Raw genomic sequence first — 16,320 nt, forward strand, 5'->3', positions numbered from 1 at the left:
TAGCACCAAGAAAGTAAAGACGTTGTGTTGTCCCTTGCGTAATTTGAGAGATGCATAAATCATTTCAAAAAGTCTAGTCTCATCTAATCATGCCTCATGCGAATCAACATTTATCCGTCCCATCCTCTGCCTCATGCAATTCCGCCACCTTCCGCACCGTCGCCTCCTTCATAAACGGACTGCGCTCGCGGATCTTCTCCCCCCAGATCATAATGCACACCGGCGCCAGCGTCAGCAGCAGGCTAATAAACCCTAACAAGCTACTCGCCCACTGCAACCCCATGGTCTCATACATGTTCATCGTCGCCAAGGGCAAGAAAGCCGAGAAGGTGTTCTCCCCCAGCACGACACACGCCATTGCGCTGCCAGCGTAATTGCTGTACGCATCCACCACGTAATCCATAATCCCCGTCACCACGACCACGCTGCCGGCGCCAACCATACCCAGGCCGATGGTGGGGGCGATCCTAGGGAGACTGGGGTAGGAGGTCCACGCATAGACAAACATCCCGCCGGTGAGGCCGAGGATGGCTCCAGCGACGGACATGTATAAGCGTGCTTCGGGAATAGGTGTCCCCGGGATTTGGGTGTTGCGTTTCGCGGACTGGAAATAGAGCCTGGCGGAGACGAGGGTCAACGGCCATCCCAGGATTTGCCCGATGACGATGGCGCCCTGGACATATCCCGACTGTACGGGGTCCCAGCCGTACAGAGCATCAAAGACTTGCTCGACCGATTGGGTGAAGAGGTACAGCGTGCCCACGGTGAACGATGACCACAGCATGCAGAAGAACACCACGTACTCTGTGACGAGCATTTTGAGCGGACGTTGAATGCTGGTCGCCAACACCTCGAGGAGCGGCTTGGACAGGATCTCGTGCCGGGTGTAGGCGTTCACACCTTTGGCACGCAGTCGCTTGGCTCGCTGCTTCAGGATCACCAGGTCACGGGACTCCCGCATGGTTACAACGGCCACGGGGAACAAGATCCCGTGCCAGATAAGTTGCATGTAGGAGATCCAGCGCCAGGAGAGGAATTGAAGGATGGACGCCCCCAGCACGGGCCCGATGCTGCTGCCGCCCAGGTAGGCGACGATCCACAGGCTGACCGGTTTAGTGCGTTCGCGTTCGCTGCCCCAGATGTTGCCGATCACGCTCGCGGCGCTGTTGCCCAGCACGGCGACACAGCCTCCGGCGAAGAAGCGCGTGACAACCAGAGTAGCAAAGTTCTGAGCCACAGCTTGCGGGATCAGGAAGAGGATAAAGACGAAATGCGTGAGGAGGAATGTGCGGCGGATGCCGAAGTCCTCCATCGTCGGGAGGATGATCAACGAGAAGAAGGCACCCCCAAGAGCCCAGGTGGTGACGGGCCAGTAGGAGTTGGCAAATGAGGCCTCACTGACATTGAAACGCTCGTCCAGCTCATAGTGAGCGACGGTGATGATGGTGCCATTGGCGAGCACGAGGAAGGTGATGAAGAGGGCGACGAAGGTCACCAGCCATTTGTGGAGCTTAGACCAGTTGAACGGGTTTTCCGGGTCGTCTGGACCCTCCCAGTCGACAATGACGAGGTCGTCGACTGTTTCTGCGAACCCTGCGTTGGGTTAGATGACTGCGTGTTGGCAATGATACGGGGTGGCGACTTACCGGCTATCAATTCGTCTGCATTTGCAGGGGATGAGGAGCCTCCACCATGCATTGAGAGTCGAAGATGCCAAGGAAGCTTGACTTGTTCTGGTGGATGTCGATTGAGTAATGGAAACGGTGTTTAGACTTGAGGTGAGTGAATGCTTGGTGTTAAAGATACAAGTGGGAGGCGAGACATTTAAATAGTGCGAATGTGGAGCCGGATCGATGCTCTTCTAGAATGCGCCTTGCACCCTACTCAATTCGCATATTCCGTATTCCGATGCCCGAGGATACTGAGTCTATCCGAGCAGATCACTCGTAGGCGGATTTCATCGCCATCGAACACGAAGGAGGTTCTCTTCCGGTTGACCTGAAAGAGAAAAGACTGAAGCTTCCAGTTACGTAAGGACAGCCCTACGCCATCTGCCACTATTCCCAACACGGCAGCCAAGAGGAGGGGTGGTCCGTGCATCGTCCAACTCCGCGGAGAGCCTCAGGCACCAGGGCCTTGAGCCGGATGAACAAGCCGATCTACCACTTCGGATACGTTGAGTCATTCGTCAATTACCTCGGATAAAGCATATGCAGCAATTCAATAGCACTGAGACTTGATTCTCTACGGACTTATGAAAAGGAAGCGTAGTCACTGGTTGGGCTGCATCGGAGTTACCGATATTGGAACTCGCAATACTAGTAAATATCCTAATGGTCCAAATGTGGAACTTAAGTAACAATTGTTGATTGACATTGAGTGCAGTCCCAAGCAAGGACGCCAAAATACACGATACACAACCTCTCTCCCTTGACAATGTGAATACGTCCAATCACCTAGAACAACCACCTAGAAGATTGCCAAGACATCATAATGAGGAGCCAGAAGCTGTCGTAAAGCAAAATGCCTGGCCATGTCATGACCTACATCCAAAAAAGACGCAACCCGAGAATTTGCCGCCGCTCAGTATTTTACTTTGGCAACAGCCTGATCTGTACGCCTCTGATGAAAGAGCGCGGAAGCGACTGCGCTGAAGTCCCCCAAGTAAACCTCTCTGCAGTCTCGATATAGCGACAGGCAAAGACAGTCCACCAGCTATCGATGAACCAATTGTTCGAGAAGGGTCGGGGGTAGTAGAGGTGGTCGTTGACGACAGCTGCAGATGCTTGCCCGACCCCAATGGCGTTCGTGCTGATTGGGCGACAAGCATCGAAGCCCAATAGCCACAGGCTGACGGTGCGCGGAATATGCATGGATGGATTCACTACCAGCTCGAAGGTACTAGTACCTGGTGAGAGACGGTGCAATCCTGGAAGATGCAAGTGGCCTGTGATGGATTTGTGATCCGTCGTAGGACGGGCGCTTTCGAGGACAAACTCGACTCCCAATGCCATCAACCTTAGCCTGCCAGTGAAGAAGCGCGAGGGCGTCTGCCATTGTGGCGGCCAAGGCGGACGCGTCAAGACGGAGTCGTTCAATCTGATCACTGTAAAGTTTGAAGTTGCGAAGACTGAACAAGTAGGATCCGGGTCGCGCTGCAGTATGATGTCTGCTGCCCAACAAGACATGCACCAGACAGTCGGCATCGGACGGGTCGCTTTTAGCAGCTGGAATGTTTCAGCGGTCGCAGAAGAGGTCAATCAGCGCGTCACGAACCGCCTAAGGCGGAGGAGGGATGCGTTCCATGCAGAGAAGATTGCGCGGCTGGCGTGGAAATTGAGGATCATCGGGGAGGAGCATCAAATTTGTGCGCCAGAACTCCGAGGTTCTGTTTGCAAACCTGACTACCCGAGGGACTGCGACAGCCGTTTTGAAGAACTTGTCAACTCCATCAAAGCTGTCGTAAATCCTCATCTGCATAGTGTAGTTGTTCCATAGCTTTATGGCCTCGTCGATAAGGAGGACCTTGAATGCCCACGGGGTACCTGTCTGCTCAAATAATTTGCTGTTTGCACTGGATCCGATTTCACGATATACTTGGCAGACGCTGGGTTGATGTCCTGAGATCGACGATGAAAGCGAAGCACCCGGGTTAGTTGTCATGAGTTGCTGGAGAATGGCTTGTGAGGACTGGGGGCCGTTCTTCCTCTTGTCGTCGCCGGTCTTTGGGTCGTCTTGCAGAGCAGCCTCCAGGTCTGTTACCCACGAGGGGTCTTCGTCAGTATCGAGGGTGAACATCGCGAGATGGTGAATGTTCTGAATATGTGTCGTATCAACTATCAGATGATGTATGATCAGCAGAAAAGCAGAGAACTCAGAAGGGAGAAAGAAAACCGCGATTTGATGGCTGACGGGTCTCATGAAAGAAGATGAGTTCGAGAGAGTTGGAGTTGAGGTGAGGACTGAAGTTGAAGATATCCTGGGATAGTTATAGCCGTGAGGTTTCGAGAGATTCACTGGCAGTCTATTCACCGGATGGTAGGAGAGGCGATGTGATTCACCGTGGTCAAAATATCCAGTCAGCCGAAAGTAGAAAATTGATATCTTCATTTTCGTCAGTACTTCCACTTCCCTACGTCATCTATAAGCAATCTGTCTACAAGCTCAGACAAAGCCTCAATAATTTACAGCCTCCCCGTTCTCCAGGTCTCTCCCCTCCTGCATCGAATGCAACCTCTCCTCCCAAACCCCAGCCCAACTCTTTCCCGGTCCTCCATCCCCACCACCAACTCCCTTCAACCCATCCTGAAACCCCAACGCCCTCCTCGCAAACATGAAGATCAACCGCTCCGCCTCTTCCGCATTCTGACTCAATCCATGGTCATCCCCAGGAAAGGTCTTCAGCTCCCGACTGCCTCCCTCCGAGCCATACTGCCCATACAGCGCCGCCGAACACCTGACCGAAAGCACGGTATCCCCGGTCCCGTGCAGCAGCAACAGCGGCCGGGGATTGAGCTTTGAGATTCCCGAGGTCATGGCCGTCTGCGAGGCGATCGTTGCCACTCCGACTACGCGCTCGGGTTCCCGTGCGGCAACTGTGAAGCACGGACTGCCGCCGAAGGACCATCCTACCAGGACGAAGCGGGTGGATTGATACTGCTGGGTGAGGTAGTTCATGGCTGCGAGGACGTCGGCAGTGCAGTAGCGGGTGCGGGCGGGCTCGCGGTAGTCGAGGCGCATCACGGGGATGGAAAGGTGGAGGGTGAGTTTGTCGGCGAGGGAGGGGTAGATCCCTTCCCTGATGTTATTTGCAGTCCAGTCATGGAAGGAACTGGTGACGGAGAGGGGCATTACCTGACGGACCGCTCACGCCGCCGCCTGCTCCGCTGATGAAAATCACAGCTGCACCACGGACTTCGCGGGCGTTGTAACTGCGCGACCGGTGTAGGATGGCGGGGGCTTCGTGGTCGTGCGGATCATGGACGGTGATGCGGATGCGCTCGGCGATGGAGGCTGCGGGGGTAATGGTGGGTGCTTGAGCCGGGTGGAGGGGTCCGAGGCTTGATAAAGGATGATGAACAGTGGTCATAGCGTTGAGTGTGTACTTTTATCTGGGGGTCACCCCGGTCGGCATTCGATCGTGCTTGGTGGGATCTGGGGTTCCGAGATCTGTTTATATGCAACTTCCGCCTGTTGACATCAGACTGACGGGATGGCAATACTTCGGGTATTTTTTCCAGCCAGCCAACTCCAGCATCATTTAAGCTGTAGCTACACTGATTCTAAATAGGTCACAGGCGTTGTGGGTGGGTGGTAACGAATGTAGCTCGAGGTTGACTCACCCCTGGCCATGAGGTCTGTACTAAGCGCAGCTAAAATCACTGTCTTGACTAGTTGTTGGTCTCCATTCCCCGAGATTGCAAAGAAATGCTGGTTTAGTAGGGTACAATGAGCACGGGAGAGCATCGAATTTTCTGAAAGATGCACTATCCTCTCGACCCTTGATTTTCTTTTGAGTGAGTGTTGGACGTTTATCATGTACTTTGGAATGCGCCGATCGGGATCGCTCACAGGGCCGCAGTCATCGCCGTGTCAATGCATGACATCCGCTATCGAAACCAGGTACCTCAGTTCTTGATCGGCCATTAGCTCAGCATTTGATGTCAGACTTTCTGGCTTGATGGATAACTAACTAAGCCTTTTGGCTTACATAGGCAAGATAGTAGTGCACTGACCAGCATATCAGCCGCCAATCAGACCCCTGTGGAAGGTATCTCTCACGCCGGCGGAGTTCCGAATGGCGCCTTCAGCTAGGGCTTACTGTCGACTCATCCACTGCATCTAGGCTGCTGCGTTGGCGGAGCACCAAGCTCTTCTTAAGCGCCGCTTCCGACCAGCTCAAGGGTATTTTCACTTTGCCTTTCTCACTTCCGGTCAACGTACAAAAAGACCGTCTTGCAGCATGGTCGTACTAACCACTTTAGCTATCGCCAGTCTCCTGGGTCTGACCAGTGCGCAATTCCCTCCTAAGCTCGGAGGGGTGACAGTCATTCAATCCAAGCTCCACGAGAACGTGAGCATCTCATACAAAGAGGTATTCTTCCCTCCGATCTCGAAATTCCACAGTTTCTTACCCCGCCAAACAGCCCGGAATCTGCGAAACCACCCCCGGTGTGCGCTCCTACTCTGGCTACGTCCACCTGCCCCCGGATTTTCTGAATGGAAGCGACAGTGGGCCGCAAGGCTACCCGATCAACACGTACGACCTTCCCAAGCATTACCCCAATGACCTCCTAATGATTCTGAAAATGCAGCTTTTTCTGGTTCTTCGAATCCCGCACAGACCCCGAGAATGCCCCGCTAGCCATCTGGCTGAACGGCGGCCCCGGCGGCTCCTCGCTGATGGGCCTCTTCGAGGAACTAGGGCCGTGCACCGTCGCCGAAGACGCGCAAACGACCATCCTCAACCCCTACAGCTGGAACAACGAGGTCAACCTCCTCTTCCTCGACCAGCCGGTGCAAGTCGGGTTCTCGTACGACGTGCCGACCAACGGGACCATCTTCGCCAACGCCAACGGGGAAGGGGGCAACATCCTACCCGGAAACTTTACGACCGAAATCCCGGAGTCGAATCTTACCCATCTGGTGGGCACCTTTGCCAGCCAGCAGGTGAACGCCACCGCGGATACGACGGCGCATGCGGCGCCCGCGCTGTGGCAGTTCGTGCAGACGTGGCTCTCCGAGTTCCCCCTCTACCGGCCGCGCGATGATCGCATCAGTCTGTGGGCGGAGAGTTACGGGGGTCACTATGGGCCCGGGTTCTTTCGGTTCTTTCAGGAGCAGAATGAGCGGGTTGCCAACGGGGTGGCGGAGCCGGAGGCACGGTATTTGCATTTGGATACGTTGGGGATTGTGAATGGGTTAGTGGATTCGTTGGTGCAGGGGGAGTCGTATATCCACCTTGGGTATAATAATGTAAGTTTGTTGCTGGGGTGGACGTTTGGTCGGGGTGGTCGGTGCTGATGTGGTGCAGACGTACGGGATTGAGATCTTCAATCAGTCGACCTACCAAGCGCTCTTGGATCATTGGGAGCGCCCTGGAGGTTGTCGCGATCGCTTGGTGAAGTGTCAGGCAGCTTTAAAGGATCGCGATGCGGATGTCGTCCCGTCGCCGAATATCTCTGCTATCTGCGAGGGAATCGAGCAAGGTTGCGCAGGGGGTGCGCCTCAGTTATATGCACGCGAGTTGAACGTGAGTTCCCCCTTTCTTTCGTCTTGACAATGGAGCTGATAGCAAGAACCAGCACTCCTGGTACGACATCACACATCCCAAGCATGATCCATTTCCCCCCAAATGTGAGCCCCCCTGGACCAGTGCTGTGCACCTCGTACTGATGGCAATGCAGCATGGCTGGGATACCTCACCCAAGAATCCGTTCTCTCCGCTCTGGGGGTCCCCGTCAACTTCACCGGAGCCTCCCCCGCCGTGAGCGACGCCTTCGTTGGCGCCATCGACATCGACCACGGTGGCTTCCTCGACGCAATCGCCTACCTGCTCGACAGTGGTGTGAAAGTGCACATGATGTACGGCGACCGCGATTTCGCCTGTAACTGGCTCGGCGGTGAGGCGGCCAGCCTGGCGGTGCCCTACTCCCGCGCGGAGGACTTCGCCGCGGCCGGGTACACCCCGCTTCTCACCTCGGAGGGGGTGAAAGGTATGACGAGGCAGTTGGGCAATTTCAGTTTCACCCGCGTCTATCAGGCCGGTCACGAGGTGCCGGCCTATCAGCCACTGGCGTCGCTGGAAATTTTCAATCGAGCGACCTTCGATCGGGATATCCCGTCCGGGTTGGTGCAGGTGACGGATGAGTTTCGCACGGTCGGGTTGCGGGATACCTGGAGTATCAAGAATGAGCTGCAGGCGGTCCCGAAGGCCAGGTGCTATATTCTGGAACCGATCACTTGTGAGCCGGAGGTCTGGAAAACGGTGGTGGATGGGACGGCCGTGGTGCGGAATTGGTATGTTGTTGAGGATGCGGATGGGGGTGAGGTTGAGGGTGATGTTCTGGTGGATTCGCGCAGTCAGGCGGTTCTGGGTGGGGCTGCTTGATACAGCTTCAATGCTCCTGGTAAATGCCTGGAATCAAGTCTTTCACATATGAGGTGCCGACTTCAAGAAATGAACCTCAGGCTTGAGATCTTTGGTCGCACGAAGCATACACACTTGCCAATTGCCGCTGTTGCTTAGCACCGCGACTATGTGGGAAGTGGTGTAAATACGTAGGCAAAAGTGGAAGAACAACGACAATGATGTAAATTCAAAACATAACTCCAGTGACATCCAGTGAGAGCTACATAATACATAGGGTATGATCACATTTTCCTTACCCCCCTGGAACCACCTTATCCCCTCTACTCAGCGCTGCAGCTCCCACTATCACAAACCAAGTCATCAGAACAATCGTCATCAGAGGAGCAAGTGGCACCTAAGCTGTTAGTTCGATAACCCCCAGTGAACACAGTAGACTTACCTTCACAGTGACCCGACCAAGAACACCCGTCCTCGTCTGTTTCCGTCGGACTTGCAGCACTGGTTATTGTGGAGGTAGTCTTCGTAAGGGTTGTCGCCGCAGCCGAGGAAGTCGGCCCTTCACTGGGAGCGGCGCCGCCCAAGCCCAGTTTAGAGGCCAGTGCGCCCATCAGCTTGTCGCCCATGGACCGGAGGGTGGTGAAGTTGGTGATGTAGTTTTTGCCCAAGGCGCTGCTGGGGAGGACGGCGTCCTTGCCGGTGAATACGATATCTGCCATTTTTAGTTCTGGTGAACAGATATTGGTGAGTAGCCAAGAAAGGGGCACGTACAGGTCACATCGGCAGCTGTGTGGCCCTTGTCGCCGCTCAAGCCTTCGTCGGGAAAGCAGGTCCGGGCCATCAGCCAGGAGGCTTCTCCGGTGACTTCGGGGTCATCGCCGTTGGAATCCCCCAGAATGCCGTAGTACATCTTGCCGTTACTGCGGTCGTCAGTGTTTGTCTCTGTATGTGATCGGCGCAACTTACCAGATCACAGCAGCAACGTTGTTCCCAGGGAGGAGGTCGGTGTTGGCGGTCAGGAACTTGTCGGGGATGACAACAAAGGGAACTTCGTAGGCGGCGAGTGCGCCCCAGTTGGTCTGCGGCTGGCCGTCCCCGTTGCCCTGTTACATTTGAAAGTCAGTGCTGTTCGCGAGGGAGAGATGGAAAGAACAGTACGGGCTCACCGAGCACTTGTAGTCAATCCCGTCACAGTCCACATCCATATCAGCTACCCAGCTAAGAGCCGCACCCTACTGCAGTTAGAACCAGGCTGCCGTAAGCTGTGGCCCCGGGAACATACATCGCCGAATTTGACCCAGTCATTATGAATGGTCGATTTAGGGGAGTTCTTGTCGGTGTTGACTGGGTAGGTGGCCAACGACGGCACACCACTTGCCTTAGCGGCAGCCGACTGAATCGCAGAAACTGGAATGGATGAGGCCGCTGCAAAGTAGCTAGAAGGTGGGCCACCAGTGGGCGAGTTGTACTTGGAGCCATCGACAGTCTGCGCCACAGCCGAGGCGGACAGACCCAGGAGGGCCAAACCAAGAGTGCCTTGGATTGCCATTGCGAAAATGCGGATTGGATCAGTGTGGAAGTGTTCTGAGTACCGTTGATTCTGTAGAATGAGATGGTGATGGTGATGGATGTGAACAGCCTGGAAGTTTGGCCGCCTTTATACGGGTATAGAAGCGTCAACGCGTGCCAGCAGGATTCATTAGATCTTCGCGTGGCTGTCAGAGCCCTTCTTGCCCATGTGCTTTTGGCCCCAACGAAGCTCGGAGCGAACTGGTCTCCCGGATCTTGGACACTGTTCCACCACCGGCTTATTCTTTGCAGCACTCAGCTTGTGCACATCGCCCGATGGTGACACCAGCAGAGAGCAGAATAGATGAAATCTCGACACTCAGGAGAGGAGAGCCGCCGTAAATGGCGTGTTACTGGTTGCCAAAACACCAATTGAGGGGTCAATGACCTGTCACCGGGTCGAGGTCCCGATCTGCACTTCCGCTCCATCATGCGATCGAGAGAGACAAAAATAGCCGAGTTCGATCGTCGAAGAGACCGTTAGGACCCTGATCGCGAAGGATCGACGGTGATGGTCCACATGGAGCCTAGGGGGCGAGATATGCCCAACGAGTATACGATCAGTGTGCGGTGGGGTTGGAAGCGAGGTGCCAGGACCGTCTACTGTAGGGCGAAGGATTCAGGGACGGCGTGGGAGAAACAAGACGCTGGGGGCGCTTGGGGGCCAGCTGCACTACGGTATCGGCTCACTTCCGAACACGTGAATCCATGGTTGGAGTCGATGATAGGAGTAGAGGGATAATTGAGGGATAAGACAACAGCCTCCTTTGTTCATCATAATGAACCCTGATGGCCCCCAATGCGGATGAAATCCTGGTTCAAATCCGTCTGAAGTGAGTCTACTCTATTCGGTGCATTTATCTCGGTGTTTCTGAATGGAACATGGCGTTTGTTGCAGCGTTTATACAATGCAGAAACCATCATTCTCGGTTGCTGCTTCTTCCACGGGTGTTTTCGCAGCAGCGCTGGCCGCTCTTTATGTCATGTCAACGAAAATGTCAATCATAATCCATATAGTGAGTCGCATACCTGAAACCCAGCACAAGGGGCTGCAGTCTACGTCCGCCACAGGGCTCTCCACAAACAAGAGGGTTGCCTCGGTACGCGATCAATGTCTTGTCCACTGGCTCCATACACTCGCTGATCCTAATAAAATTCACTTCCCAGCAGATCTTCAACTGTAGGCCCTAGGTCGGCAATTTAACTACACATCGGTGTGACGGTCGCTATCGCTGCGCGATCGACAGCGGAACCGTGATTGCAGGCGGAGAGCAAATGAGCCCTCGTGAGCCGCAAACTTACTCGCTGCTGCCTCGGCCATGTAGACATGAAATCATAGCGCATTGGCAATCGAGGAGGGACCAGGGATTCGCTGTCATTCTGCTTAGCAGGGTAGTTTACTGTCTCTGCGTGCGCGGATGCCCTATCTGTCCACTCACCCAGCCAATGTGATCGTGGTACAATCTGGGAATCGGGGCCTGGCAGGTCGTTGTTCAGTCGAACAAGAAGTTCGCCAATGAGAATAACCTGAGTCAGGGTGAGCTCCGTGAGCAACGGCCGGGTACAGGATGATCTCTCATCCAGGGTTTCGGCAGGGATGAGGGGTGCACCTTGCATCCACCTCCTGCGATGGTGCGGAGAGAAGATCGCGTCCAACATATAAATGAAGATACTTGCCTTCACCCTCGATCTGTTGCATTCCAAATTTCTTCGCATTCCTACAACCACGCCTGGCACATTCCCCATCTAATCGCTCAGAACTGCCAAAAATCCCCTCCAAAAATGTTCTTCCGACAAGCGCTCCTTGCCAGCACGGCGGTCTGGTCCCTGTCTGTGGCTCTTCCCACGACCGACCCCAATGTGCCAAATGCGCTGTCTCCGCGCGATGATACGCAGTGCGGTGCAGGGACGACCTTCTATGCGTGTTATCTGAATCACTTCCGGGGGTGCTGCTCTGTCGATCCGTGCGCCCTGGAGGCGGGTTGTCCCGACAACGATGCCAATACCAACCAGCACCACCACCAACCCAGCTGTCCTGCCTCAGGCACCCAAGTCTTCCAGCCGCAGATGGAGCTGATCTTCCCGACCGAACCCGCCGCCTCTCCCTTTCCCACCCCAGATTTGAATCTCTCCCGCTCCGCCACCACTCAATGGGACCAACTGATGACCTTCACCTTGCCCAGCGAGGCCCGCCACTGCACCCTCGGCTGGACCATCCCCGCACGCCGCAACTTCACCGCCGGCTCCAACGCCTTGGTCCGCGTTCTCGAGAACGTCGCCCCCGGCAATATCACCCGCATCGGCGCCGCGGATTTCTCCTACTGGCCACAGACCCCTGGGCCCCACGAGGCCCTGGTCGGAACCATGGACTGCAAAGAGCAACTGCAGTTTCACTTGACTATGGAACATCGAGACGCCGTCTACATGGCCCAGGATGCGCAGACGGGTTGGTGGGTCCGATACACATGCTGATGGACTGATGACAGAAGTGATGTAAGGTTGCATGGAGGGTTTGGCGCTGACGCCTATTCTTGTATTTCAATCGGCAGTTTGATGAGTAACGAGTATTTAGGTATATAGATGTAATGAACGATAATGATTTACCCGACATCATGGCTGGATATGTTGACTGCGTTTAGTGTCCTGTGTGGACGGATCTGACATTCAAATCATGACTTCTTCCATGCACTAGTGAATTGAAGGTGACCATGTCTTTACTACCCAAGACCTGTGCGTACGCACCGTGTGACAATTTCATGTCATTGTCTCCGAGTCATAATCGGGCGTGGCCAGGTTCGCAATCACGCAAAGTTGACCTTCGTGACGCGGAGGCAGACCTTTCGCCTCCTAGAAGACAATCGGGCGCCTTCCGATGCCTTGGTGCTTTCCCCTGACGATCCCACTCCATTGTTGAAGACTCTTGCGGACAAAAGATGCCCTAGTCTCGGACCTTTACACATTACTCGATGAATGGGATAGCAACGGTGCGTTGGTGTTTCGCACTGTCTCATCAGGCTCGTATTCACTGACGGGCCGTCAGTCTGGCCTGAATTAGCGGGTATCCATTCTCCCGATCGGGTCGAACAGCCCTCACTCGGGGAGAATATGCCCCCTAATCAGTCAACGAGGTTACTTAGCACCAATAGGTATATAGCATAGTCAACGAATGCCTGTCAGGCAAGATGTTCTCGGTCGCATCGCATATATTGTACGCCTGGGGCGCGACTTCACTTTTCTCGCAGCCACCGGTGAGCTTGCATGAGCTACTTCTTTCGCGATGGCACCCAAAACCTTCTTCCTGGCAGCAACTGCCCTGGTCTGGCCAGCAATCACCCGTGCTTATACTCTCAAGGACAACTACACCGGCAACAGTTACCAAGACTTCTTCAGCAAATTCACCTTCTGGACCGGGGCCGATCCGACCAACGGTCATGTGCACTATGTCGACGAAACCTCAGCCTGGAGCAACGGCTTCATCGGCAACGGGGGTAGCATCTATCACGGGGTGGACAACACCAACAAGGTCGGCAATGAGGGTAGCAAGAGTGTCCGGCTGACCAGCAAGATAGCCTACAGCCCAGGGACTCTCATCGTGGCGGATATCGCATATATGGTACGGTTCCCTCCTTCCCAGCTCTCCTAACGACAATCCTCTTTCTGATAAAGATGACCAGCCACAAGTGTGCGGCACCTGGCCAGCCTTCTGGATGACCGCCGCCTCCGACGACTGGTTAAAAAATTAGCTTTCTATAATAGATTGTAGATTAATATTAAATTAAACAGATCTGAAGTTAAAAAGTTTTTTTAAATTTTTTTAAAAAATTTAATAGAAAAAATTAAAAATTTAATTACAGCTGAAAGGCATTCTATTAAAACAACTTTTTAGATTTATTTAATAATAAAAATTTTAAAACTTTTTAGATTATACTAAAATTTAGATTATCGATTATTAAATATATTTTATATAAATAGTAAAACTTTTAATATCTAATTTCTTTTTTATATAATACTATTATATATATAAAATGAATAATATTAAACTCTTCTCTGTAATTTAAATAGTTAATTAAATTATAGCAGGAAGTCCCACCTAAATCACATTCAACCTCCAATGGGATAACCCTTCTTGAATAGGAATCCATACAGGCCATATATACCTCCCAGGATTCAAGTGGCAAGAACACGACGGCTTAAACCGCTGCTCCACCCCCATGATTAAGAGTCTTATTCTCCCGCGCGTATATCTCCTCTTCGCCAGGGCCCTGCTTCGTCACCAGCACGCGATTCAAATCGTACGACTGTGTAAACGGGCTGACGATCAACATCAACCCCGAAATCCCACAGCAGAACGCCCAGACGATCCTCAAACTGTCAGCATAAGCCTGCTGCAGCTCCACCTTGACGGGGCCATGCATCCCCCTGATCAGTTCCACCGCGCCCGCCGCGTCCCCACTATACTGACCCGCCAGCGACTGCAGCGCAGGGTAGCGCAGGAGATTGCTCTTCATGCGGTTCTGGAAGATGACGCCGCCGATCGCCACGCCGATACTCTGCCCAAACCCCCGGAACGAGGTGGAGGTAGCCACGGCGATCGCCAGGGTCTCCGGCGTCGCCGACGCCTGCACAGCCAGCGCGACGGAGGGTAGCAGCATACCGATGCCAACCCCGGGCACGAGATTCAAGAAGACCCAGGCGACAGTCCCCGTGTGGACATCCAACAAACACAGCAGACCCAAGCCCAGCGTCGAGAGACACCACCCCACACAGACAGCCCAGTAGTACTGGCCCGTGCGGCTGATGAGCAGGCCCACGATGACCCCGCTCGGCGCGACGGTGAACGTCTCAGGGAACAGCGCGATGCCCGACAGGATCGGCTGGAAGCACTTGACGGCCTCGTAGTAGAGCGGCAGGAAGTACAGACAGCACCAGACCAGGAGCCCGACGACCGCGTAGCCCGCGAACGAGATCAGGGCCGTGCGGTTCTGGAAGATGGCCGGGGGAATCATCGGGTGTCGCGCCCCGCGCCACTCGTAAACGGCGAACACGCAGAGTCCGACGCACCCGATCAGCAACGGCACTAACGTGTGCCACGAGTCCCAGGCGTACAGCACACCGCCCCACGTCAGCGGGATCAAGAACGCCGCGGAGCTGGGAATGAACAGGGCGATGCCGAGGAAGTCGATCTGGCGCACTTGGGTCGCAAATGGCTGCTTTCCCGCCCGGGCGCTCGAAGACCACGCGACCAGGATCGCTCCGATCCCAATGAAGGGGAAATTAATGTAGAAGATCCAACGCTAGAAACCGGTCTTGGTTAATCAAGAACAGGCAGGAACCCACAGAAAAGGCTGGATGCATTGCATACCCACGTGACTTTCTCCGCAAAGCAGCCCCCAATCACCGGCCCGACCACGGTCCCCAGACTCCAGATCGCACTCAGCATCCCAAAGTACTTGGCCCGTGCACTCAGAGGCACGATGTCGGCGATGAGGATGCCCGTGAGGGTGATGATCCCGCCGCCTCCGATCCCCTGCAGCGACCGGCCGACGAGCATGTGCGTGAAGTTGTGGGCGACCCCGGCCACAATGGCGCCGATCGTGAACCAGGCGATCGCGACCAGCACCAACGGTTTGCGGCCGAACAGGTCCGATAGCGAGGAGAATACAGGCTGGAAGACTGGTGTGGGGTTGGTTGGTTACGGTTCGCAGGTGGGAAGGACTCTGGACGTACCGGCAGAGCACAATGTGAACGAGGTTCCAGTCCAGAATGCTTCGATCGCGGTTCCGCCCAGATCCTGTGATATTGTCTGGATCCAGCGCCAGTCAGGGTCAATGACACTCGCAGTGAAGAGAGACTGGATACCCTACCGGCAAAGCAACCGAAATCGAGGTCCCATCCAGCGCGGCCATCAAGCTGAGGCTGGCCATCGCCAGAAGCATCAAAGCATCTTGTCGCGAGATCGAAAACTCGGTTTCACCTCCATCATCCTGCCCATTGACGAGTTCATCGATGTTGTCGCTCGTGTGCTTGTCTGGTGGGTTTGACGCCTTCATTTCGCTGACTTCGCGGGACAAGAAATAGGATCATGGGTGTGTCGACATCGTTGGGAAACCCTTTATGACGATAGAGGCTGGAGCAAGCTGAGATAAGATAGGCTAGTCAAGCCCTGTAGGCCGAAGCAGGTTCAATTTCCAATGCGAAAGTTCCCTACGCCCTATCTAGTTACCACACATTAATAACACCTGGATGGTTTGTCTTGTATGGCCGATCGAGATGATCGGTAATCTCGGAAGAAGACACGGCATAGATCTGCGGAGACTCGTATAGACGGAGTGGATCATTTGTCGATCTTCGCCGGATACCTCATGCGTCCGACGCACATTCCCCTATGGTTTGACGTGTATCGGTAATTTCTGCCGATTTTGATCTGCACCTTCACCAAGCGAGCGGACGAGCGTAGCTGGCACGATAGCTGGCGAGTCAGGGGTAGGATTCTCAGTAAAATCTCAGTGCAACAGGGTCCATATAAGGGGCACGACTTTGATTGCAGTATAGTGTCTGCGAAGCTGTGAGATAGCCATTCTACGTAGCATTATTCAATTCGATCTTAATCACTTAGGTGCTATATAATCGATCTCAGCAGCGGGTCAGCTAGCCGGCTAGGG

General features: G+C 54.3%; 8 protein-coding genes across 8 annotated transcripts; 3 read left to right on the forward strand and 5 right to left on the reverse strand.

Annotated features, from left to right (window-relative positions):
* Positions 1-31: 31 nt before the first annotated feature.
* On the reverse strand, positions 32-1,985 carry ASPACDRAFT_1860011 (putative MFS multidrug transporter). Its single transcript, XM_020197720.1, has 2 exons — positions 1,647-1,985; positions 32-1,593 (listed from the first exon to the last, which is right to left on the reverse strand). Exons 1-2 carry the CDS (start codon positions 1,696-1,698, stop codon positions 104-106), a joined length of 1,542 nt encoding a protein of 513 aa, XP_020052126.1. The 5' UTR covers positions 1,699-1,985; the 3' UTR covers positions 32-103.
* Positions 1,986-3,279: 1,294 nt separating this feature from the next.
* On the reverse strand, positions 3,280-3,798 carry ASPACDRAFT_47677 (uncharacterized protein; the record flags this gene model as incomplete). The annotated part of the gene is made up of 1 exon (XM_020201998.1): positions 3,280-3,798. The coding sequence occupies one exon, from the start codon at positions 3,796-3,798 to the stop codon at positions 3,280-3,282; it is 519 nt and encodes a 172-aa protein (XP_020052127.1).
* A 373-nt stretch (positions 3,799-4,171) lies between these two features.
* On the reverse strand, positions 4,172-5,150 carry ASPACDRAFT_126603 (uncharacterized protein). The gene is made up of 2 exons (XM_020196960.1): positions 4,855-5,150; positions 4,172-4,793 (listed from the first exon to the last, which is right to left on the reverse strand). The coding sequence occupies exons 1-2, from the start codon at positions 5,087-5,089 to the stop codon at positions 4,177-4,179; spliced, it is 852 nt and encodes a 283-aa protein (XP_020052128.1). The 5' UTR covers positions 5,090-5,150; the 3' UTR covers positions 4,172-4,176.
* Positions 5,151-5,962: 812 nt separating this feature from the next.
* ASPACDRAFT_55057 (uncharacterized protein) lies at positions 5,963-8,110 on the forward strand (the record flags this gene model as incomplete). The annotated part of the gene is made up of 6 exons (XM_020202952.1): positions 5,963-6,094; positions 6,147-6,259; positions 6,315-6,975; positions 7,034-7,252; positions 7,305-7,356; positions 7,407-8,110. 6 exons carry the CDS (start codon positions 5,963-5,965, stop codon positions 8,108-8,110), a joined length of 1,881 nt encoding a protein of 626 aa, XP_020052129.1.
* A 202-nt stretch (positions 8,111-8,312) lies between these two features.
* Positions 8,313-9,970, reverse strand: ASPACDRAFT_1891606 (glycoside hydrolase family 75 protein). The gene is made up of 6 exons (XM_020198632.1): positions 9,372-9,970; positions 9,256-9,321; positions 9,056-9,192; positions 8,861-9,009; positions 8,532-8,801; positions 8,313-8,486 (listed from the first exon to the last, which is right to left on the reverse strand). The coding sequence occupies exons 1-6, from the start codon at positions 9,636-9,638 to the stop codon at positions 8,413-8,415; spliced, it is 963 nt and encodes a 320-aa protein (XP_020052130.1). The 5' UTR covers positions 9,639-9,970; the 3' UTR covers positions 8,313-8,412.
* Positions 9,971-11,185: 1,215 nt separating this feature from the next.
* On the forward strand, positions 11,186-12,286 carry ASPACDRAFT_126605 (uncharacterized protein). Its single transcript, XM_020196961.1, has one exon. It carries the CDS (start codon positions 11,441-11,443, stop codon positions 12,128-12,130), a length of 690 nt encoding a protein of 229 aa, XP_020052131.1. The 5' UTR covers positions 11,186-11,440; the 3' UTR covers positions 12,131-12,286.
* A 540-nt stretch (positions 12,287-12,826) lies between these two features.
* On the forward strand, positions 12,827-13,401 carry ASPACDRAFT_1860016 (uncharacterized protein; the record flags this gene model as incomplete). Its single annotated transcript, XM_020197721.1, has 2 exons — positions 12,827-13,271; positions 13,333-13,401. Exons 1-2 carry the CDS (start codon positions 12,936-12,938, stop codon positions 13,399-13,401), a joined length of 405 nt encoding a protein of 134 aa, XP_020052132.1. The 5' UTR covers positions 12,827-12,935.
* A 321-nt stretch (positions 13,402-13,722) lies between these two features.
* On the reverse strand, positions 13,723-15,824 carry ASPACDRAFT_81835 (uncharacterized protein). The gene is made up of 4 exons (XM_020205963.1): positions 15,523-15,824; positions 15,386-15,461; positions 15,021-15,331; positions 13,723-14,952 (listed from the first exon to the last, which is right to left on the reverse strand). Exons 1-4 carry the CDS (start codon positions 15,706-15,708, stop codon positions 13,849-13,851), a joined length of 1,677 nt encoding a protein of 558 aa, XP_020052133.1. The 5' UTR covers positions 15,709-15,824; the 3' UTR covers positions 13,723-13,848.
* Between the last annotated feature and the right edge of the window lie 496 nt (positions 15,825-16,320).

Source organism: Aspergillus aculeatus (genome assembly GCF_001890905.1).
Source record: "Aspergillus aculeatus ATCC 16872 unplaced genomic scaffold ASPACscaffold_19, whole genome shotgun sequence".
In the NCBI taxonomy this organism is placed as follows: Eukaryota; Fungi; Ascomycota; class Eurotiomycetes; order Eurotiales; family Aspergillaceae; genus Aspergillus; species Aspergillus aculeatus.

Coding starts and splice junctions, on each gene's coding strand:
- ASPACDRAFT_126605 (XM_020196961.1), top strand. CDS start 11,441: ATGTTCTTCCGACAAGCGCTCCTTGCCAGCACGGCGGTCTGGTCCCTG.
- ASPACDRAFT_1891606 (XM_020198632.1), bottom strand. CDS start 9,638: ATGGCAATCCAAGGCACTCTTGGTTTGGCCCTCCTGGGTCTGTCCGCC. Junction 8,802..8,860: donor CACAGCTGCCGATGTGACCT/GTACGTGCCCCT, acceptor TAAAAATGGCAG/ATATCGTATTCACCGGCAAG. Junction 8,487..8,531: donor TTGGTCGGGTCACTGTGAAG/GTAAGTCTACTG, acceptor CTAACAGCTTAG/GTGCCACTTGCTCCTCTGAT.
- ASPACDRAFT_81835 (XM_020205963.1), bottom strand. CDS start 15,708: ATGAAGGCGTCAAACCCACCAGACAAGCACACGAGCGACAACATCGAT. Junction 15,462..15,522: donor CGATTTCGGTTGCTTTGCCG/GTAGGGTATCCA, acceptor CGCTGGATCCAG/ACAATATCACAGGATCTGGG. Junction 14,953..15,020: donor TTGCGGAGAAAGTCACGTGG/GTATGCAATGCA, acceptor ACCGGTTTCTAG/CGTTGGATCTTCTACATTAA.
- ASPACDRAFT_126603 (XM_020196960.1), bottom strand. CDS start 5,089: ATGACCACTGTTCATCATCCTTTATCAAGCCTCGGACCCCTCCACCCG. Junction 4,794..4,854: donor CGGCGTGAGCGGTCCGTCAG/GTAATGCCCCTC, acceptor ACATCAGGGAAG/GGATCTACCCCTCCCTCGCC.
- ASPACDRAFT_1860011 (XM_020197720.1), bottom strand. CDS start 1,698: ATGCATGGTGGAGGCTCCTCATCCCCTGCAAATGCAGACGAATTGATA. Junction 1,594..1,646: donor TGCAGACGAATTGATAGCCG/GTAAGTCGCCAC, acceptor AACCCAACGCAG/GGTTCGCAGAAACAGTCGAC.